The sequence below is a fragment of the Sciurus carolinensis genome, chromosome 4 (assembly GCF_902686445.1).
Source record: "Sciurus carolinensis chromosome 4, mSciCar1.2, whole genome shotgun sequence".
Taxonomy (NCBI): Eukaryota; Metazoa; Chordata; class Mammalia; order Rodentia; family Sciuridae; genus Sciurus; species Sciurus carolinensis.
The window spans coordinates 163,193,858-163,217,812 of NC_062216.1; the positions used below are offsets into that span (position 1 = coordinate 163,193,858).

General features: G+C 48.5%; 1 protein-coding gene across 2 annotated transcripts in view; it reads right to left on the reverse strand.

Moving 5' to 3' along the window:
• The window catches only part of Syn3 (synapsin III), a 429,043-nt gene that overhangs the window by 374,837 nt on the left and 30,251 nt on the right, over nucleotides 1-23,955 (reverse strand). For both annotated transcript variants that reach the window (XM_047550762.1, XM_047550761.1), the window contains exon 2: nucleotides 18,455-18,917. In XM_047550762.1, the coding sequence (XP_047406718.1) occupies nucleotides 18,455-18,765 (311 nt within the window). In that variant the 5' untranslated portion in view covers nucleotides 18,766-18,917. The remainder of the gene's footprint in view (nucleotides 1-18,454; nucleotides 18,918-23,955) is intronic.

Below are 23,955 nucleotides of genomic sequence, written 5' to 3' on the forward strand. Positions count from 1 at the left end.
GTAGACTGAAAAATTTCATTGAGAAAAGATCATGGGGCACCCTGTTAGCAAAAGGAGGCTTGGGAAGTTGTTTCACCATGCTGAGTTATGGAAGCACTCAAAGGTCACTGCCCCTATGATTCCAGGAGACCCAGATATTGCATGAGTTGGCAGAAGACCATGGTATCATCTACAGGGTACTGGTTCTTCAGGAATGAGGGATGTTCCAATTAAGGGGTCATGGAGGCTTCCACCAAGATTTCAAAGGAAGGCCTTGGAGGTCAGCCAAAGTGTAGCAGTGTCTTCATGCCTGAGGGCTGCCCCCAAGAGGGCAATGCATGAAATTGTGGTGGTGAAGCCAAAGCTGGAATGGAAACTCCAGGAATTAAGATAACTATAATGTGCAGAGATACCTGGCTGCAGAGATAGCCAGACTAAGAGGGAGACCACACAGGCTGCAAGCAGTAAGGCCACGGGGCAGGGTTGTAAAGCACTTTGGAGATCACATCTCACCACCATGTGTTCCATATGCTGAATGTAGAACTATAGAAACTAATGTTCCCCCAGTCGGTCTCTGGTCTCTCTTTGACCCAAACCCTTCTTTCTATACCCCTATGGGTGTATAGAGTAGAGTGGGAATGTTTACCCTGTGCCACTGTATTTAATATATGTAACTTGTTTTTGATTTTTACATGGGCTCACAACCAAGAGTGAGTCTCACAGAAGACTTTAGAATTGAACTTTTGAGTAATGCTAATAGTGTGAAGACTGTGGGACTCTTGGAGATGGACTCAATACATTTTGCACTGTAAGATGGACATGTGCTTCTAGAAGCCAGGGTGGAAAGTTATAGTCTGATATGAGGTGTTAATGCAGGAATTATTCAGAGGTATGGTTATTGGGTTGCGAGAGCTGTGCCCTCATCAGTCTGTCCCAGTTTGAGTGACTTGGTGGTAACTGTAGGCAAGTGGGACATGACTGGAAGAGTTGGGTCACTGGGGTTGTGCCCTGGAAGGGTGCATCTCCCCTGTGGCCCCTTCCCCTTACACACACACACACACTGCTTCCTGATCTTCCCCTAAGCTGAGTAGCTTCCTCCCTCTGGGTCCTTCCATTATGATGTGCTGCCTCACCTTGGACCCAGAGCAATGGTATTGGCCATTTATGGACTGAGACCTCTGAGACCATGAACCCAAAATAAACTTTCCCATCTCTAAGTTATTCTAGTTGGATATTTTGGTCACAGTGACAAAAAAACTAACTAAAACAGAGTGCTTATAGGCTTAGCTATCCTGCCACATTACAAAGTAAAAGAAACAAAAGCTTCCATTTGCTCTTCTTGAATATTGGTAGAATGAAACTCTTGGTTCTCAGTCACTCACTGGACACTAGACACTGTGTTAAGCACTTCCATAAACCTGGGATGGGGACAGGGACAGCTCTTTCCTTTCCAATGCACATTCTCCCCTTTTTCCACAACAAGAGTTTACAGATTAGCACATAAAACTATATACCCCGATTTTCCCACCAGCGAGGTGTGACCACGTGATTGAGTTCTAATCAATCATTTGTAAGCATTACATTCAAGAGCCTTCTCCTTAGTTTCTTCTTCTATTCTTTTCCCTGGAACATGGACACTGCCAGCTATCTTTTCAACCTTCCATTTGTGAAAGAATCCTTTCTGCAAACCCCCAGCCCCTCTCTCAGTTCTCAGTCAATGCCAGCAGAGTCCATGTCTTCCCAACTGCAGAAATCACTGATTGACAGCTCTACGATTAGTGCCACTTTTTCGTACAATACTGAAAGGTTGAGATGTCACTGAGGCTGGAACTTCCTGGGATAGGAACTATTAGTGTGACTTGAAAGCGAGATTTTGGTTTTTATTGCCTAGCGATGCTCTTCAATAAAATGTGTGTGCAGCCAGCCCCATACAAAGGGAAACTTTTCACATGGTTTGTGAGTTTTATCACAAATCCTCAGTGGTAGCATCGGCCAATTCCAGACACAGGACAGGCCCAGCTTAGTGTTTGTGGGACCTGAAGAAAAAAAACAACAAACGGGGACCTAGGTGTCATATGCCTGGTATTTTAAATTGAAAAATAAAGCTAGCAAACACTTAAATCAAACATGTTCTTCCTAGACAAGTACAACTTCACAATGACTTCAAAGACTCCACCTAGAATATGGCGGCATGGGGATTCCCCAACTCCAGTACTCAGTCCTTACCTGTGATCCTTCCATCTTTCTCCTTCCCTGCTCTCTGCCCTGTACCAGAGTTCTTATATAGGTCTGTGAATGGTCCAGACCATGTGGCCAAGTTTCATCTCCCAACCTACAAACAGTTGTCCATTGACAGCCTCTTAGGGGATGGACAAGGAATAGGCCATGTGCCTCAGTTGCTACATCTGAGATACTGGAATGATAATAGTAACTGCCTTTTGGGGTACCTGTGAGGATTTAATGAGATAAGACATAAAGCACTTAGAATAGTCCCTGGCATATGGTAAGCCCAGGCCCCAAAGAGAATCCTCAACAACTAAAAACTATTGAAAACTTACTCTGTGCAGATGGGTCCAGGTCCATGCAGACAGGACCCACAGGTAAACAAAACACAATCTTTATTTTGTTTTGGTACCAGTGGTTGAACTCAGGGATGCTTTACCACTAAGACGTACTCCCAGCCCTTTTCATTTTTTATTTTGGGACAGGGTCTCACTAAGTTGCTTAGGGCCTCACTAAGTTTCTGAGGCTGGCTTTGAACTTGCAATTCCCCTGCCTCAGCCTTCCGAGCCACTGGGATTACAGGTGTGCACCACCATGCCAAGCTTCAACTCACAACCTTACCCTCAAGGAAGCCACAGGACAGATTTGTGATTCCCTTCACTTTGACGTGCCCCGTAGGTGCAAAGAGCAATGGAAGATGACATAAATAGGTGGCATTGTATATGAGGGCTGCAAGCTCCTTCACATCCTTCTCCTATTTAAGCCTCACATCTGCCCTGGGAGGTGATGGGCAAAGATTGCTCCCCACAGGTTCCAGATGGAGAAGTCCCCATTCAAAGTCTCATACCCTCCAAGTGGTTTTGTACTTTGGGATTTTCAGGATTTGGCCCAGGATCCTTCCTGATCTGGACCCTGCCAACAAGAGGGCCCGCCCGCTCCCATCCATCAGCTGACTGGGGCCTGCTTCACAGACATACTTGGCTTCTTGCAATTCCCTGAATGCCTCTGCCACTCTTATGCCTCTGAGCCTTTGCATGAGTTTAGGACACTTACGTCTTCTTTGCCTGGGTGCCTCTTTCTCGTGATCCAGATCCCCATGGGTGCCGCATGCAATGCTGTTTCCCTTGGCAGAATCTCTCTCCTGCTCCAACTGGCTGGGCTGTGTCCTATTCAGCTTCTACGGCACATTGTGCCCACAGCCATTAGGACACTTATCATTCTGCCTGGTAATTACACAACACTTGCCATCTCCTGTCTCCAAACATCTAGTCTGTAGCTTCTGGGAAACAGAAACTGACTCACTGCTCACTGTATGTATATCAGGCACAGCGTGCTGGGGTACAGGCACATGCACCAAATGTCTGTTGACGGTGTAAATGCACAATATATGCTTTCCCAGTCCACAGAGCATCCCTTCCTCGAGACTCTCCACTGCCACCTACTGGTAGATCATTGTAATAAATGTACAAATCTACACGAATTGTGATGTGGGGGTCATGGCACAGTGTCCAACCTGCCCTGAACTCAGTTCTAACCTGGAACTCAGAACACTTTGCATTACACCAATACCACCCAAGAAGCTCTGGTTTTGACGAGGCCTCACCTTCCTGGGAGAAATGCTTGTTTTGCCCATCGCTGGAATGTTTACTGTGGAGCCTGGCAGACGGACTCAGGCTGAGGTGAGGGTCAGGCGGTCCGTTCCCCTGCTTGGCCGGGAGTCAGAAGTCTGTCTCCTGATGGGCCACACAGACTGCTGCCTCCTTGCCGGAGGCTCATTCAGGCTTGATCTGCCTCCGAACCCTTCTGTCTGGCAGAGGGAACGGGAGGGATGGTCTGGAATTCTAGATGCCTTTGGGGGCTGGGGTTGCTGCCTGTGTACTTGACTGGCTGTTTGACCTCAGGCAAATAGATGGACCCACGGTGCCCAGGGGCTTTGTCTCCTCCTAGCTGACTCTTCCCCAGGCCCTAACACCTCGGCCAATCAATCACAGCTTTGGCCTTGTGAAGAGGCTGGGGAGCTCTGGATTCCTCGAGGCTTCTATCTCTGTGGGTGGTCTCATATTTTACTGCCACATCAGAAGCACCAGGAAGGAGAATATTATAACCAGCGTTGCTTAGGGTGGGAAATCCCTAGTTTGGGGCGGCGGGCTGTAGTGTGTGGGAGAGATTTATGAGGAGCAAGCACGGTGTTCTTTCATGGCAGCAGGAGGGACCGAAGAAAGAGAATTAGCACAGACAGGAGCCACCCGTGTCCAATCAGGGCTCTTCAGCAAATGTATCCTGTGTGTGGAGACAATGTGGCTGGGTCCTGGTGATGCCCTTCTAAGGAAGAGAGGCCAACAATGTCCCGTCTCAGACTCAGCTGTCTCCCCATAGGTCAGCCCCATGGGGAAAGGGTGGAGATACAGCGATCCCTCTCCACAAAGAGATTTTCCTCTTTCAGATGCAATTGGTCAGTTTCTCACTGTGGCCTGGACAGAGGCCGGGGAGATGGACCACAGACCATGCAGGAGGTTGCTGAGCACGCTCGCTCAGGACTCACTGGTTAGCAAGACAAGGAGGATCCTATGGCGGACGGATGTGTGGGGGCGTGGCCAACACAGGCCAGAACACAGAGGGACCCAAGATCCGATCCCGGCTCCATCTTTACTCCTAAGAACCGCTCATGTTCCTGGCTCCTTCCCACTGCCAGAGAGACCCCTGAGGGTGATGAGCCCAAGAATCTGTGGAGGCAAGAAATGAGGTCCACTAGGGCCCTGAGCCACAGGAAGTGACCCATGTCCCACCCCATTGTCTGTGGGCAGCTGTGGGGAGGGAGGCTTTTGCAGGTTGGATCTGGTCAAAATTCACATAACTCGATACCGTCATTTAATCACATTATTGAACCACTTGTGGACGGGGCACATGGCCTGACATGAGTGGGAGGGGAAGGCAGAGGTAGTCCTTGTCCTCTGGAGCTCGCAGATTTGTGGAAAAGACTAAAAGTTCACCAGGTAAAAGGAAACCGGTAATGAAGAGGATGCAGAGACCAAGGTGACGGAGGCTAAGATGTGGGCAGGCAGGGAGATGAGGCTTCCGCTGGTGAGAGAAGGTGTCTCAGAATGACTCAGAACTCACACGGATTGACCACCTACCACAGGCCAGAGGCTTCAGACTCTGAGAAATCCAGCACGAAGACCACACATGCCCAGTCTCTGGGACTTACTCCCTCACAGGAGGGAGACATAAAGGGACAATAACCACACACAGCATTTGCACAAAGATCCTGTGCATCCCACAGAGGGACACCTGGTTCAGTCTGAGGGTTGGGGACTGTTTTCCTGAGGGGTGATCCAGCTTATCCATCAACCCATGCACTATCTGGTGTCTGTTCTATGTCAGGAACTAAACTACAAAGATGGGTGTGGGTGTGGTTGTGTGTGCGCGCATGCGCACGCGCACACAGGAAAACGCAAGTGAGTGGTGGTGCTGGGCCCTCGGGGAGGAGATGCGTTTCCCTCAGAGGTTCACATTTCCCCAAATGTGCAAGAAAAATGAGCAACTGGCACAGAGCAGAAGACCCGCATGCATGGGCGTCCACTGAAGGATTTTGAACTATCGTCTGCTCCCTCATCTGTACAATGGGCATAAAAAGATCTAGTCTAAAGTTGTCAAGAGGATTCGATGAGGACACACGTGTGAAGGCCCTCAGGCAGCTGTCAAGAACATTCCAGCAAGTGGGTCGCCCACCAGTGGGTCGCTAGGGTGCAACTTCACCACCCCCCAGGTGAAGAAATGGGTGGGGCACTGCTGGCCTTAGGGACAGCCAGGTCCTGTCCGGCTCTGCCATTAATTTCTTTGTGCTGCCTCAAGCAAACCTCAACCTTCCCAGTTTCCTCCTGTGTTACAATGAGGACATCACCACGTCTGTCACGAGGACTCCATGAACCATAACCCTGGCACACAGCAGGTGTTTAACACTCGTCTCTTTCCATCCTGTCCTTCACCATGGTGGGAGGAGGCCTGAGTTCAGTTGGGGGTGTCCTCGGAAATAACAGGTCATTTTCTCTAAGAGGAGGGAAGCGGCAGGATCTGTGTGTGTCTAGCATGATGGAAGCCGGTCCTGTCCTTTTACTCCCCAGTGCAGACCTTTAGGGTAAACAAAGTCACAGCCACCCACTCTATGTGTCTTCAGTGGAGAGGCTAGAATATTATCTCCAGTCTCTGCCCTTCTCCCCTCTAAAGACACACATCAGACACCTTCATTTCATTCACAAAATCATTCCTTCAGCAAATTTTTATTGAGCATCTACTAAGAGCCCCACCTGGAGAAATATCTATAGACCGTAATACACTGAAAGGTAATTCATACCATGATGTAAGTAAGTGATATCTGATTGTTTCAGTTAGTTTTTGCATCACTGTGACCAACATAGCCAACAAGAAGGACTTAGACAAGGAAAAGTTTATTTGGAGTTCACAGTTTCAGATGTCTTAGTTCATAGATGGCTGACTCCATTGCTCTGGGCCCCGGGTGAGGCAGCATACCATGGGGGCATGGCCCAGGGGAGGAAAACTACTCAGCTCATGGTGGGGTCAGGAGGCAGAGAGAGGGAGAGAGAGAGGGAGGGAGGGAGGGAGAGAGGGAGGGAGGGAGAGAGAGAGAGAGGGAGGGAGGAAGAGAGTGTGGAGGAAGGGGCCACAGGGAGATGCACCCTTCCAGGGCAGTCCCCCATGACCCATGTTCTCTAGCCACACCCCACCTGCCTTCAGTGACCACCCAGTTCATTCAAACTAGGATGGACTGATCGGGTTATAACTCTCACCATTCAATTATTTCACCTCTGAATACTACTGCATTGACACAGGAACTTTGGGAGGATACCTCATCCCAAGCCACTTTCTGAACAATCAGAAAATGGGTTTCAATGGTATAAGGAAGATGATAAAAGGACTCTGGAAATGTTGAGTGTCTGCTCTAGTTAAGGTGCAAAGAGCAGAAAGAAAAGGCCAAGAACATTTATGATACATTCATTTACATGTCTACCTATTTACCTGTTCATTCTTCCACGTATCTATCCATCTAACCCATCCATCCACCCACCCAAGTACCCATGTATCCATTCACACACTCATTCATTCATCCACCCATCCATCCATCCATTCATCCACCCAACTACCCATTATCTATTCACACATCCACCCACCTACTCATTCATTCATCTTTTCATTCATCCATCTATTCATCTATCCATCAACCCATCTATCCATCCATTCATTCATCCTGCGACCCACCCACTTACCCACCTACTCACCTACCCATTCATCTATCTATCCATCCATCCCTCCCTCACTCTTCCATTACCAGCTTAGAACTATGCTAGGCCCTTGGAATTTTGCCAAACAAAATGGCCCTCCAAAACAGAAAGGTGTTTACATCCTAGCTGGGATACAGTCCCAGAAGAGGAAACAGCTAAATATTTACCCTGACTTCTGTCTTCTTTATCACCAGTTGCCAACTGTTAGATCTCATGGAAGCCACAGTCTTGTCTTATTGGGCTGAAATGTATACCTTTAATTTTAAAATAGAAAACTCATAGAAAAATTCTGGCTTTCCTTGAATGTCAGTAACCAGCAGCACTTGGCCCTTATCCCCACAGGTAAGAGCTGGCCTGCAGCTGCTGCCTTCAAGAGTCAGTTCTCACACCCAACACGGTCCCCACCGCTCCCTGTTGTCTCTCTGCAGTTGAAACCAACTGGCAGATACCATTTGTCACAGAGCTTGTGTGGCTGTTTTCCTTACGGCAAGGAAACGTCTCTCTATGCCTGGGTTTTTCCCTCCCTCATGTCCCTTCGCCCACTGGCTGATTTGTCTCCAATGAGCAGCTGGGCAGGTGACCCTCATTTAGTTCGCCCATTGCAAAGATGGCAGTTAGCTCATTGCCTGTCTTCAGGAAATCACACCCTGCCTCCTCCACAGACCCAGGGAGGGAGGTCAGGAGAATGGACACCAAGCACCATCCCTCCTCCTGCCTTCAGATACTTACTGCCAAGGCAACTCATCAGGGGCAGGCTTCCACAGGCCCCGGGGGAAGAGACGTTCTGTAAGGAGCCTGGCATCTGCCCAGGGCCCTGCCTCCCCAGGGCAAGGCTGAGACCCAGGCGGGGTGAACTCCAGCTCAGCAACAGCTCCTGCTCCAGGGGACCCCTGCTGCGGAGGAACGCCTTCGGAAGAAAGCCACTCAGTGGGACACACTGGGAGGACGAGGCCAGACTCACAAGCGAGGCAGCTGAACTTCTCAGAGTAGAGCGAGGCAGGGGCATGAGAGGTGACTAAGCGAAAGATCAAAGAGGAGAACATGAAAAGCTTCAGGCCCCAGCCTCCTCTGAGGGACTGTAGCCCGGCCTCTTTACAGCCGGAGACCTTTCTGCATCATTCCTTCCAGACGGGTTGCTCAGCTGTGCTTGTGTGTCTGCAAGGGACAGGGCACTCACGCCCACACCAGGCACCCCCGGGTCTCTGCCAGCTAACTTTATTTAGTTTGAACTGTCTGTTGAGCCGAAATGTGTCTCCCTCTTTCTTTCCCCCCAGGGTCTCGTTCAGTCCTACCAGCCGGGCCAATGAAGCCGGTCTTCTAGCCGGTGGATTCTGAGCTTGGCTCTCTGTCATTTCCAGAGGCAGCTCCCGAGACCCACTCTGGATCTTCTGATCTCATTGTTCTGGGGGGACGTCTCGGCCGGGTCTCTCCTGTGCCCTCTCCTCCTGCTTCTGGTGGCAGTGCCTCCATTTGCACTGGAACCAAGCCTCCCTCTTGTACACAGCCTTGGTGGGACTGTCCCCAAGTGTCCAAGGAATAGAGCAAGTCAGGCTTGTTCCTCCAACATTTGATTTCTGAGTAGAGAGGAACAGGATGGAAGCAAACAGGAGCTGATTCTGCAGAGACTGCCCAGGACTTCCTGCCACCTACAGCCCTGGAGGGGCCCAGGGGGACCCTGACCTGAGACTCTTCCTATTTCCTTTTGCTCCATCCCTCCCCCACCTCTATATTTCCCATAAAGCCCTGTTTTGCCTAAGTTGGCCAAAATCTATTTCTTGTTCTTACAAGGAACTCTATCCAAGCCAGCAGGTGTTGACAGTACCTGGGAATACTGCTCTGACGGAAACAGTTTTGGGGGGACCATGGTCTCAGTCTGCCCTCATTGTCTTGTATATGAGGACACGGAGACCCAGAGAAGAAAGTAGGCCCTACCCCAGCATCCCACTTCAGGAAGGCACGAGGACAGAGCAGCCATGAGCTGTCCCTCACAGTCCCTCCTGTTCAAAGACAGTTCCCCCAGATTTTCTCGCCTGGTTTCCGAGGGCAAAGCTCTCCCCAAAGACTGTACTAGGGCGAGGGTCACAGCCCCTCACAGCTGCCCTCCCCCTCTCTCCCCACCAGAGCCGGGTAGGAAGCGGCAGGGGCGCCGGACCCTTGGATTGGATGGTGCGAAGACCTCACGGAGAGAGGTCAGCACTTGAAAAATTCCTCAAGTCAAAGGGTTCGGGGCTTGGGTGCTGCACAAGGCCCTCACTGTGTGTGCGCATTGTCTCCCTGATAAAAGGGGCCGGGCCTGGGAAAGCAGAGCCGGTCTCCAGGCGACTGGGCAGGCTGCTGGGGAATGCCCAGGGCCCTCCCTCCCCCAGGCACCAGGGCCAGGGAAGGCCAGGGGAAGCAGGGCCAGGGGACGCAGAGCCTGGAGGGAGAAGGATGCACCCGGGAGGCCGGAGGCGCTTCAGAAGGTGTTAGATGGCATGTTGGGTGGCGTGGTTGGGTCAAAGAATGGAGCAAAAAGAAAGGTGATGAACACCTGTCCTAAGTGACCCTGGTCTCCCAGAACCCTCTGCATTTTCCACACAAGCAGGCAGGGCCCACCGCTGCAAGGAGAGCCTTAGGGGCAGGGGCAGCCGTGGGGAGAGGCATGAGGATTCTGTTCTCCAGAGCCAAGCGTCTTCAACAGAGGGCTGTGTGTCTCTGCTCTCCGCCTCTGACCAGCTCCAGGAGGAGGGACTGACTTGGAGCCCCTGTCGAATCTGAGCGAGGACTGCCAGCCTGCCAGGATCTAGATGCCCCTCCTCCAGGGCCTCTGGACTGCAGCCCCTGAGCCCATCCAGCTGAACTCAGAAGCTGCCAAGTGGCTTCCTTCCCCTGGCTCCCAGGACTATTATGTTCACAAGCAATTAGTAACTGTAATTAATTGTTAATAACAGTTACCATTTCAGGGCCTACTATGTCAGGCTAAGCCAGGCACCAACCCTGCTCCTGCCATCATCTTTCATCCCTACCAGTACCCTTCGAGAAAAATACTCCACGATCCTGCCCCGCAGCTGAGGAATGTGAGGTTTGGAGGTTGGACTTGCCCAAGGTCACAGCACTGGAAGGAAGCACAGGGACCAGAGCCCACAGTACCCAGGCAGTCTGGCTTGAGACCGTCCACTCAGTTTTGCTCCCTCCCTGCTGGTGACGGATGGTCCTTGTCACCGGCAGGGAAAGCTGGTCTCTGAGAATGGGGTCAATCAGTGGACTTGGTTTGACTCCCCAACCAGAAAGCCAGGCAGCTCAGGGCCAGACTCTTGCTGGCCTTGTGTTTATAGGACCAGTGTCCCTCATTACCACTTTGCCTAAAATGAAATAGAGAACTCTCAATGACATTTGAATTGAACGACAGATAACCATGTAGTATAAGTCTATCCCCAGTATTGCATGGGATAGACTTATACTAATGCATCATTTAAGTATTAACTGGCATTCTGAGTTATTATTTGCTAAAACTGATAACCCTACCCATAAGCCCTGGCTTAGCATGCCAACTCCGAGTTCACAGGTCTCACCCCATCTTCCTGCCCAGGTGGCATAGATGAAATCAGTTACAATGGGGGCCAGTGAGGACCACTGCAGGTCCTTGGGGCAAAATTCCAAGACATCCTGAAGTCCTCATGCCTCCAGCCAAAGCTGCCTCTTTGATGAGCTGCTTTTGTGAAGTGGAGGCCTGCACCTTTCGGGAGGCATCAGGAATAGCTTGCAATTGATCTACTTCTCTTCTGGAATTCCAGGCCAGTCTAGTGTTTCCTGACAAAGATTCTTCCCCAAGGCATCCTCAAGCCTGAACTTTCCTTTAAACACCATAACCACCTCTAGCAAGAGCATCTGTTTATTCACTAATAAAATATTCATCGATCCTGTCTTCCCACGTGCCAGGCTCTGTGCTAGACTCTGGGTTTGAAGAGGGAAGGTGTAAACTCTGGACTCATGGATTCTATATTGGAAGCACAAGATCAAGTCACAGGTAAACAAATCACACATTCTGAAAAGTGACCATAAAAGAGAACGAGGCACTCTCCCGGAGCCTCTTACCACCCCTGGGGGTGAGTGGTCCAGGGAAGGTGGTGGCCGTATGAGCCACCGTCCAGGTGAGGAGCCCGGGGCTGAGGTGGGAAAGCAACTTGGCCAGCACCCTAGAGATGGCGTGCGGTGGGGCCGGGACTTGAACTCCACGCTGCCGCCTGTGAGCCCTGCGTTTTCTGCAGTTTTTCTTCTTTCCTGTTTTAATTCTCTAGGGGCCCTTGCCTGCCGTGTGCTGGAAAATCACTTCTTTAATGTCAAAACATTGGGAAGAGAACAGAAAGGACCTTGCCTGCCAGTCCTTGGAGCTTTAAGGAGAGGAAACTATTCTACAAACAATTCCACAAAACAATTTCTACAAAAGGTTCAGTTTGCCGACCTGAGACCATGAATGCCTGATGGCTGCAAGAACCCCCTTGTCCCTGGTTCCCTCTACTGGGCTGCCCAGAGGGATCCTGCAGGTGGGGCTGCATAGCTCCGGGTGGGACGCTGTCCCCCCAGGCTGAGGTCACCAGGATCCAGTGTTGGCTGTCCTGGCGTGACATGGAGTCCTGCCACCCATTCCCTCACGCTGCTCTCAGACGTCAGGTGTGTGTGTGCACACGCGTGTGCACGTGTGAGGCACCAGAGCCCTGCTCACACACAGGCGGGTGGGGAAGATGGCAGGAGAACTGCTTTGTCCAGACTCATCCTGGTGTCCTGAGCTGATCCACATGCTAATGGCATCTGCTTTGATCGGGGGCCCAGAGCCTCCGTTTTCTTATTTACCAAGTGTGGTGATTACTAGTAGCCATGCAGTTACCAGGAGGACTCAACGACAATCGGTGAGGACCGCTTAGCACCACGTATGGTCCTGCACGGTGCACCAACCCTTGCCATACGACAATGGCGAGGTAGGCGGGGAGTGTCCTCCGAGGCCTCAAAGCTGCTGATCTCCTGCTCTGCCACCTGTTCCACCAACGTTTTTTAGCATCTAGCTCCACTCCCAGGATCCCTGGCCGGCCAGTGTTCAGCAGGCGGCCCCGTTGGAAAGGCCTTGGCAGAAGTGAGCCCAGTTCCTGTCCCAGCCCTGCCATGCTTCTCTTTGGTGTCCTCCAGCTGACCAGGTAATGGATCCTCTGCACTCTGCTGCCTCACCTGGAGATCCGGGCCCTGGCTTAAGTCAGAAAGTGCCCGTGAACAGTTGTCGTGTCGGCAGACACTCGAAGGGCTGGACAGAGTGACAACATCCCTGATTTATAGCGCTGCTGACTGCGGTGGCGTAAATGTTCCCACCACGTCCGGTGTGATTTTCTGTTAGATTGGATATGAGGCAAGAGCAAAAAAGAGGATCTAAGTATGCCAGAAGGTCACCCCTGGGTCTCACTGTCACCCTTCCAACTGGTTATCATCAGTTACGTGCCACCAACCAAACCATTTGCTCGGTCCACAGAAACCTCCTGTGCCCATTACCTGTGCGGTTCTAGGCACAGGAACAGGACGCTGTTTAGCAGCAGGTGGGCTGCTGGCAATTATCAGACAGACTGACGGTACTTGGACAACGTAGGAACGCACAGGCGCTCACCCAGGGCCCCCTGGCCACCGATGTCCGGGAAGGTGTAGTCTGACATCCCCCTGGCCGGAGGGATGGTGGCCGGGAGTGCTCCAAACCCAGGGCACCCTTTCCATTTCATCTCTAGCTAATAAAAGGAAAAGGAAACCACAGGAAAGGGTGGGAAATTAAAAAGAAGGTAACAATAGCTCACTGTTGAGATGGAATAGTAGACATTCCGGGGACAAGGCAGGTCAAGGAAGAGAGAGGGGAATCTGCGCACCAAGGTCCTGGGGAGCAGCTGAGGCAAAGCCCAGCTGCATCTGCCTGGTCCCTGCTCCCCCACCCCACATCCCAGCTCCAGAGGCCTCACAGGGGGACTGGGAGCAGCTGACCTCATGGCTTATTTTGGGGGGGAGGTCAGGTTAAACGTTTTGATTTTGAAAATCAAATAAGAGATTCTGGTATATTCTATAGGTAATAACCTCTCTTAAACCATCTCAAATATCAGTCTAACAATGGCTCTGGCATCCTGACAAATGAAGAGCCAGGACTTTATATTTAGGCGAATAAAGACAGAAACCCCTCAACTCTGCTCTATATTGCTGACCCCCAAGCTAAGGTACATTCAGGCTCATTCTATCTACTGAAGTGATCCTGATGGGATTGGGGTGGGGACAATGGCATGTGCTGATTGAACACTGGCTGTGTGCTGAGCCCTGGGGATATAAAGAAGAATAAGAGCCAGGGGCTGCGGGGCACACCTGTAATCCCAGCATCTCAGGAGAATGAAGCAGGAGGGTCACAAGTTTGAGGCCAGCCTCAGCCACTTACCAAGGCCCTAAGCAATGAAGTGAGATCCTGTCTCTAAATGAAACATAAAAAGGGCTGGGGATGTGGCTTAGTGATTAAGCACTCCTGGGTTCAATCCCTGGGACCAAAAAAAAAAAAAAAAACCGAGTAAGAGACGAACTTTGTCCTCATAAGAGGCAATTATAATACAGCATGACGTGTGCCAGGCTGGCAGAGTGGGGCGTATTTTCAGTTTATACAGGGGTGGCGGTTATTAGTGCTGTTAGCAGGGCATGTCAGAGAAGGCTTCAGAAAAGAGGTGACACCTGAGTAGTCCTCTAAGAACAAATGGAAACTGGCCAGGTGAACATGACAAGGAAGTGTGATGGGGAAGCAGGGAACAGAAGATGCCAAGGTGAAGAGGTGCTCTCGAGAACCAGGAGCTGTTTTGTATTCCTGCAGAATCAGCACCAAAACAGGCAGTGGAGCTGGAGACACAACTCGAGGCAGGACAGACATGCTAATGACTTTGAACTTGAACATTTTAGGTCAACGATGCACCAGCAAAGGATTCTTTCAAAAAGGGGATGATGCATGGGGGAAGGGGAGGGAGCAACGACTTCAGCGGATCTGTTTCAGAAAAAGGGCATGTAGGTGGTGACATGGAGGGTGGCTGGGAGGCAAGGCCCACCCTGGGGGCTGGGACCAGTGAAGCTGCTGGAAAATTCCCAGCCAGAGCACCAGTGCAGAGGTGGGAAAGAAAACTGACCTTGACATCCACTTATTTCACGCCTCCTTCCCCTGGTGGTTCTCAAGACTGACCTGCCCCACGCCCGAGGACAACACCCTTAGTTCAGAGCTGCCATGGAGCCGGCCCTCAGTGGGGTGGCCCAGGCTCCTCCTGCCCCCTTGCCTGGCCAGGCTCACCTCCTCGGGCAGCCAACAGGTGGCCGCATGTTAGAATGCTGGGCCAAGAGTTCTGCCAGCAAAGGTGACTTTGGGACCCTCTATTTCTTTTCAGAAGATGAAAGCGCCCCCCCCCCCCCACGCCCTGCCACCAGATCTCTGGCCAGGTATCGGATGATCCTGGGGGGGCCCACAGTGGTTCTGAGAATCTGAAAACTGGACACCCCAGCAGAGGAAGAATGGGTTCCTTTAATTCCCTCATCTGTCTGCAAGGAGACCGTATGCTGCAGGAGGCCCTGGACCAGGAAGGGAAGACAGAGCCCCAGCATCTGGGGCTGCGGAGGGTAGAAAAGGGGACCACATTTGCATTGTCCCTGGGCGAGCGGGGGCTCCCTCAGCCCAGACAGTGGCCAGGCTCCCCCCTCATTATCATCTCAAAGCGGGAAGAAAGGGGCTGTGTGAGCTGCCCTCTTCCCTTTAACAACTTCCTCCTCTCTGCTGACAGTTCTCACAATGAAGATGGGCAGGAGAGGGGCTGAACCAGGCTGCCAGGCTCTGCGGGAGTTGCTGGGACCTGAGGCCGGCCCGCCCCCTGCTGGCTGCTTGTGGTAGCCTGAGACCCGCAGTTCTGGGAATTCTACAGGCAGGATTGAAGCAGGAAGGCGACCAGCATCAATGTGGAGAAAACTGGGGATGCACTGAGACTCAGAGAAGTTAACAAGTTCATGGAGACTCGAGGATGGGGCTCCGTAGGAGAAGCTGATGGTCTGTGGCAGGAAGTCTCTGTCACAGACATCCAGGGAACACAGGGTCAACTTCCAGGGGCGTTCATGGGTCTGCTTCTCCTCCCCTTTTATCACCCACCAAGAGATACAAAGAATGGCACGAACCAAAGACAGTCGTTCTCAAGACCTAAGTAAAGCACTTGGGACATGTGATTAAAACACACTGAGGTAGGGCTGAAGATATAGCTCAGTTGGTAGAGTGCTTGCCTCACATGCACAAGGCCCAGGGTTCAATCCCCAGCACCACCAAAATACACACACACACACACACACATGCACGGCTGAAAATACATACGCTGTCATTCCTGTGAAGATTGTAATGGTACTGAGGCCATTCATTGCACCCAAGTATCATTCATTGTGCCCCAACATTCAACCACCAAAGACAGGTTTAAATAAGATCTGATTTTATCAGCCAGGAGCTAGCAGGGAAGACCTAGGAAAACCTAGCCCAATGGGGAAAATCCTATCCAGTCTGCCCAGAAGAAGAGATTAAATTAGCATGTCCAAGGGGCTGCCATCAAGACAGTTGATGTGGCACAGAAATATCCTAATAGTCTGCAATAATACCAGTATGCATTTAAATAGCACACACTATGAGCCAGGCACAACTTACACACTTTCATAGTAACTTAGGTGTCAGCCATACTTGCATATGTTAACTCTACGGGGTAGGCTCTGCAGTGGCTGGCACAGGTCACATGGCTACTATTTGGTAAAGATGGGATTTGAACTCAGACAGCCTTGCTGGGATTCTTACCCTGAACCATTACAGCACACTGCCATCAGACTCCACCTCCACCGAGGAAGCAACTTCGCTGACAAAGTTGAGCACAAGATAACACGGTCAGCAGGGAACACTCAAAATCAAGGTCAAATGTTAGGTTAAAGGGAAACAGAGACTGTTGTAGTCTTTTGATCACTGGGCAATGGGCAGTAGCGTGACACAGGGAAGAGTGTCCGGAAGCAGCAACTCTGCAGACACCTAGCCCTAAGCTCAGATCCGAGGGCCACACTTTACGTGAGGCAATGAGCAGAGACAAGCAAAGCGTGCGATGAGCACCTTCCAGCAAGCGGCTGCACAGAAGAGCGTTCAGACTGGGTCAGATCAGAGGTGATTCCCTCGGCCACCCTGGCTCGGATGAGGCAGTGACTTAGCAGAAATGCAAGGACTGATGACTGAATCTGCTGGATGTAATGTTACCTGAATATTGAGAATGTATCATAAGCTGTAAACAATCATCCCCCACCCTAGTTAACATCTCAAGGAGTGAATTTGAGTGTCCACAGGCATGTTAGACTAACAGAGCAGCTGGGCACACCCATCTGTTGGTGCAATATCTATGTGCCAGCCTTTGGACACACACGTGCAATCTTGTCCTCCAGCCGCAGTGGCTGTCTGAGGATCCCCTGTCGGAATTTCTCTGCTGCACATCTGTTACGGTTTCCATCTGGAATGTCTCCCCCAAAACACACGTCTGAGGCAATGTCGCAACTTTCAGAGATGAAAGGACTGGATTATAAGAGCCGTAACCTTATTAGTTGATTAATTCATTTGAACCATTAATAATTTGAATGGACTACTGGGTGGTAACTTTAAGCAGGTGGGATTTGGCTGAAGGAAGTAGGATACCGTGGAGCCGTGGGGACTATATCTTGTCCCTGGCTCCTCTCGCTCCCTCTCTGCTCTCTGGACGTCATGTGCCGAGCAGCTTTCCTGTGTCACGCCCGCCACAATGTTTCTGCGTGGTGTCAGCCAGCTGTGGACTGCACCTCTGAAACTATGAGCCAAAATTAATCTTTCCTCCTCTAAGTTGTTCTTGTCAGGCACTTTGGTCACGACAATGAAAACTGAATAATATGCCATCCATGTGTCCTTCTGCCCTGAATGTGGTGTTTCCACATCTCTAAATTTGGGCTGTCCTGAACTGCAAATGCTGTCTCTGTCTAGACGAATAACATTTATCACTCCTCAGCACCACAAAGGTGGGGCGGAGACCTACTGCCCAACTGGAGCTCTGTGTGACCACCATACCTGAGCATGTCAGCGGAGCCCTGCACTGACACTGACTGGGGCTCAGTAGCTCCCTGGTGAATTGACTGCTGGCGTGAGCTTGACGGTCAGGTGTCTGCCCTGGGGAACTTCCTGCTCTGGGAGCGCTGTCTGAGAAGAAGCTCAAAAGCACATCATTTCGGTCCGCGTTAAGAGGACAGGCTCTGGAGCCAGCCTGCCAGCAGCTCATGAGGTAACTGCGATACATGCTCAGGCATTCTGGTCCCAAGGGTTTGGGATAGGAGCTGTGGGCCTGTACTGATTCATGTCATCCTCATAACAGCCTCATTTTAGGGCGTGGAGAGTGACTGAGGCTGAAGTAGAATAATCTGGTCGATATTGCCAGCTGCATTTCAGGCTTCAGAGATTTTCTAATTTTAGAAAGGTCATGAGATTCCTATCATATATTATGTAATATTTCCAGTGGGCTCCAGGCAGCTGCCCTCATCAAACACACTATGCGGTTTGCCTTGTCGTATGAACGAGCACACTGAGTGACATAATCCAGACTGTCATAGCCTCACTGTCCTTCAGATTGGGCTTTGCTGCCAAAAGGATGACAACATGTTTCCTAGTGGCCAGAGCTATTGAATTTTAAACCTGCAGGTGAGGGACTGTGGAGCTGTAAGTGTAAAGGTCTAGAAGAGAATGGGCATGGTGCAGATGTGGAGGCCCTCGTGGGTAAAGAGGAATTTCCTTCCCTCCGGCCAGTCTTTGAAACCACCTGAGCCCCTCAGAGCCCTCTGCTCGCTCCCCCCACGAGGCAAGACAGCCCCTGCGTCAGCTCTTGCCCCAGCGGCTGTGCTACCTGAAGATCCTGGCTTACCAGTCTGTGTGGGCATCATCGATCACCAACAGGATCCTGGGTCTTTGGACAACAGGCGTGGAGGGGCCTGGAGGCTCCATCAGCCCTGAGGGCGCCTGCGGGGTCTGCTTCATGGCGCTGGAGAAGGAGCTGAAAAGGCTGGATCCTGGGGAGGAGAAGGAGGCTGCCAGGGGCTGGGGGTGCCTCCTCTCCATGGCGGGGGAAGCGGGGGAGCTGGTGGAGCTATCTGGGCGCTGCAGGTCCGTCATGTAGCCATTAGGCAGGTTGGCCACAAAGCTGCTGTCCGAGAGACGCCGCCGGAGGAAGTTCATGGCTGCTGGTGGATGGAGATGGCTCCTTTCTACTCGGTCTGGTCTAGGTGAGGCCCAGCGCGCAGGCTCCAGCAAGGAGCAGTGGCAGGGCTTTGGGCCAGAAGAGCCAGGACAACTCTGCACAGAAGTCAGCTCTGGAAGAATCCGCTTACCTGTAGGAAAGAAGCCAACAAGCACAGAGTGTAAACGACCGCCTTCCCTTTAAGAGCAAACAGCTAGCGCAATTTCCTGGTCCACTGTTGGTAGCAAAGTAAATTGGAAGATCCTTCTGGAAAGGAATTTGGCAGCATTATTAAAAGCATACCCTTTGAACCCACAGTTTCCATTTTCTGGAATTCTATCCCGATGAAAGAATCTAAGTTATAGGAAAAAGTCTCAGGCACAAATGTTCCTCTCAGCATTATTCACACCAGCAAAATACTGGGAAGTAGCTCAACATTCAACCACGGGACATTGAATAAATAGACAGACGACACAGTCACTCAGTGAGACTTTTGGGGCTATTTTAAAAAGGGCACCGAAGAAGGGTTTTTAGCAACAGAAAATAATTCATGTTGTAACATTAAATTAAAAACATCCTGATATAAAATTGTAGGTAGAGAATGTCTGCAACCATGTAAAAGTTGAAATCACAAAATTTGAGCAACAAAATAAATCCAATCTTAACAGTGACTACATTTTTGGTAATGTAATTATATGGCTTTTCCTTTTCTTTCTATTTATTTATATTTTCCAAATTTTCCAGAATGCATGTGGCTACAGACTGAAATATGGTCCCTCAAATTCATGTACTAAAGACCTACTGTGTGTTGGCATTTGGAGATGAGTCCTTCGGGAGGGTTAGGGTTAGATTTGTCCCTTGCTGTGGGAGTTGAATTCTTTCGAGAAGTGACACTGGAGAGCACTCTCTGTGGGCCCGTGAGGACACAGGTGAACAACAGCCACCTGAACGCCAGGAAGAGAGCCCTTACCAGCACCCCACATTGCCAGCACCCTGAGCTAGGACTTCCAGCCTCCAGAAGCTTGAGGAGATAATATCTGTTGTTTAAGCCAGCCTGTCCAGGGCATTTTGTCATGGCAACTGGAGCAGACTAATACACACATTATTACTTTTCTAAATAGAAAATAATTTTTTCATTTTTCTATTCTTCCCTATCCCCCCTTTTTGTGAATTAACAGCCACACACACCATTTATGTATGATCCATGAAAGAAAATGTATAAATGGATTCTACTGTCATGTACAACAAATTAGAACAAATAAAAAATTGAAAAAAAAAGAAAAGAATTGTTTTAAAGAGCAACTTGTTTACTTAATATTAAAATATCCTATTGAGAACAATGACTTTTTAATGGAGTTACACCACATATTTTTGCTAAGATTATTTTATATTTTTTATTGCAGTGCAATTTACGGAGATGGCAGTTTTAGCTGTACAATTCTTTGAGTTTTGGTAAATGCATATACTGGTACAAGATTATGTTTATCACTCAAGAAAGTTCTTTTGCGCCCCCTTCTGGTTAATTCACACCCAGCCCATAGGAAAACAGGATTTATGACACCATTTATTAATTTCCCCGTTCTTGAACTTCATATAAATGCAATCATATATATTACTCTTTTGTTAATGAGTTCTTTCCCACAGGATAATCATTCTGAGACTCATCTATGCTGCATGATTCAACATTCTATTTTAATCCCTGAGTGGCTTTCCACTGAATAAATAAACCTCGAATTGTTATTCTACTCTCTTAATGATGGACATTTGAAATGTCTTCAGTTGTAGAGTATCACGACCTTCTAACCTATGAAGATGTTTATTGACAATATTTTAAAATGCTAATTAAATTCAAGTATCGCTTCCACTAGCTGTTTACAGATTCCTTAAGACTGTGTATTTAAACAATCACGTCATCTGACAAATAGATCTTCCCTTCTTTCTTTCCAATCCTAATGCTTTCTCTCCTTTCACTTCTCTTATTACTCTCGCTAGAACATCCAGTGCTGAATAGAAATGCTGGGAAAAGACATTTAACTTATTCAATCTTAGGTGAAAGCATTTGACATCTGGCCACTAGCACGTCGCTAACTATAGGTCTTTGTAAATGTACTTTAGCATATGCAGGCAGCTCCCTGGTATTCAGTCGCCTATGAGAATTTATCATGAATGGATACTGAACTTTCCAAGTGACTTCCTAAATCTATTGAGAGGATTATATGTTTTCTAAAATCAATCATTTACTTACTGTGCTGAATTACATTTGATTGATTTGCAACTGTTAAACCAAATTTTCATTCTTGGGATGAACTCCCCTTGGTCATAGTGAATGGATCTTATTTATGTATTTTGTAGGTTCAATCTGGCACTCTTGCTGAGGACTTTTGTGCCCACATTGATGACATGAGGGACTGGTCTGTAGTTTTGTTCTTAGCAATATTTTTGGCACCGAGCACTGTTGGCCTCACCTCATGGTGTTGGAAAGTGTTCTTTCCATTTCTATTTTTTGAAAGAGTTTGTCTAGTATTGGTATTTTTATCAAGCTGTTAGCCAGCATTCAATAGTCGAGGCATCTGGGTTCTTCTTCATGGGACAGTTTTAAATAATGAATTCAATCTCTTTTATAAATCCATGCATATTTTCTGTTTCTTTTTATATCAGTTTTGGCAATATGTGACTTCAAGCAACTTATTCATTTAATCTTAGTTGTTAAATTTATTGGCACAAAGTTGTTAGTAATATTTCTTTTACTGCTATAGGATCCTCATGATTTCTCTTTTTGAGGTGGGGTGCTTGGGATTGAACTCAGGGGCACTCAATCACTGAGCCACATCCCCACTCCTATTTTGTATTTTTTAATTCAGAGTTGCTCAGCACCTTGCTGTTGCTGAGACTGGCTTTGAACTGGTGATTCTCCTGCCTCAGCTCCTGAGCTGCTAGGATTACAGGTACTACCATGCCCAGCCATAATTCCTCTTAATATTCCTGATGCTGGTATATTTCTCTCTTAGATTGATCAGTGTTGCTAAGAATTTACACATTTTATTTATCCCTTAGATGACTAACTTTCATTCTTTTGAATTTTCTCCTTTGCTTTCTACTTCACTTTTTCTTGTCATTTGTTACCTCCTTTCTTCTCCTTACTTTTAAGTTTAATTTGCTCTTCTGTCTTCTAGAATGTTAAGATGGAAACACAGATCACTCATTTTAGACCTTTCTTGTTCTCCAACAAAAGCATTTAAAGCAATGCACTATCCTTAAAGCACTGCTTTAGCTGCATCCCAGGAGTCTGATATGTCATTTTCCTTATCATTTAATTTCAAATTATTCTCAATTTTCCCTACGATAATTTTGACCTATGTGCTATTTAAATGTGTTTTTGTCAGGTTTCAGTGCTCTTTTGGATATTTTCTTGCTCTTGCTTTTAATACAGTTCATTTGTGATTAGTGAACGCAGTCTAGAAGTTTTGCATCCATCGACATCCATTGAGACTAATGTCCTGGTTCAATGTTCTCTCTTGATGACTGTGGATTTGAAAAGACTGTGCGTGTTGCAGTTGTTGGATGCAGTGTCCTAAAAAGATCAATCGGATAGTTGTAAGTGAGGTTCGCCGGGGAGGTGACTGTCCTGCGGTGACAACTTTATTGAAGAGGGCTCCCGTGATAACAACTGCGGGCTTGGGCTGCGGCAGGGGTTGAACTGCAGAACACGTTCACCGGAGGCCTAGGGCTGGGGCATCTCTTTAAATTTCCTTATTCTCCTCCCACTCTGTGAGCCTGTCCTCGCCCACTTACTTGTACAACCCATGCAACTGAGCTCTCTGACTTAATTCTAGCTGTGCCATGCAGGCAGCCCTGGGAGCACTTCCAACCTCTCCTAGGGTGTGAGACTCCCTGCTTTCAAGGGTCAAGTCCTCTCTACCTTCTATCTACTTTTTGTTTCTCTCCAGCAACATCAAATAGTTTCTTTTAAATATTTTGGCCAAAGTATATAATTATCACCTATGAGAGGATTAGATCAACACAAGCTGCTGATCATTACAGGAACTAATCTCTTCCACTTAAAAAGTACTGGACAGAAGTAGAGTGAAACAGACATTATTACCTCATGTGCATGCATGACTGTGTGGCAGACGTGATCCTGCAGTGTGTACAATCAAAAACTGAGAGATCGCACTCCATTTATGTATGATCTATCAAAATGTATAAATGCATTCTACCGTACTATACAACTAACTAGAACAAATTTAAAAAAATTTTTAACAGTATTGGATGGAAAGTTCACAAAACATCAGAGGCAAAGGAATCTTAAGAGTTTATTTAACAATTCCTTCTTTGGGAGTTCTGGTCTACCTCACACAGGTAGGAATTCCCACTTTCAGAAGCAACTCCAGTGATGGTCAAGATCCTCCTGCTGTTCTCCCCACTGTGTGGCTTACAGTCCAGGGAAAGGAACAGACAATGAACAAGTGAATGAACGGCTGTGGTTTAGAGCAGTGCATGGAGTGCTGTCATGGCGACCAACATGGGGCAGGGGCTATTTAGACAAGAGGCCAGGGAGGCATCTCTGAGGAGGCGAATGTTTCCCAAAAAATAACTGATGAATGATATTCACATATATTTATGGGGTATGAGGTGATGTTTTGACATGTTTATATTGTGGAATAATCAAATCAAGCTAATTAAAAAATTAAGTCATTTCACATACTTCTTTTTTGGTCATGAAATAATTTGAAATCTGTTTTTTAGCGATATTGAAATATACAGTGTATTATGCATTTAGTGGTCACTGTAATCAATTCAATGGATAACCGAAGCTCACTCTTCCTGATTAAAACTTTGTACCTTTCATCACAAATCCCCTTTCCCCACACCCTCCCTCTCACTGTCTTGGGTAAATGTCACTCTACTCTCCTCTTCTAGGAGGCTGACTTTTTTTGATTCCACACATAAGTATTTATCTTTCCATACCTGGCTTACTTCCCTTAACATAATATTTTCCAGGTTCAACTGTGTTGTTGCAAATGGCAAGATTTTCTTCTTTTTACAGCTGAGTAGTATTCTGTTGCACATTTATGCCACGTTTTCTTTATCCATTAATCCAAGGATAAACACTGATATTGATTTTATACCTTAACCACTGTGAATAATGCTGAAATAAACAGGAGTGGCGATATCTTTTTGGCATACTG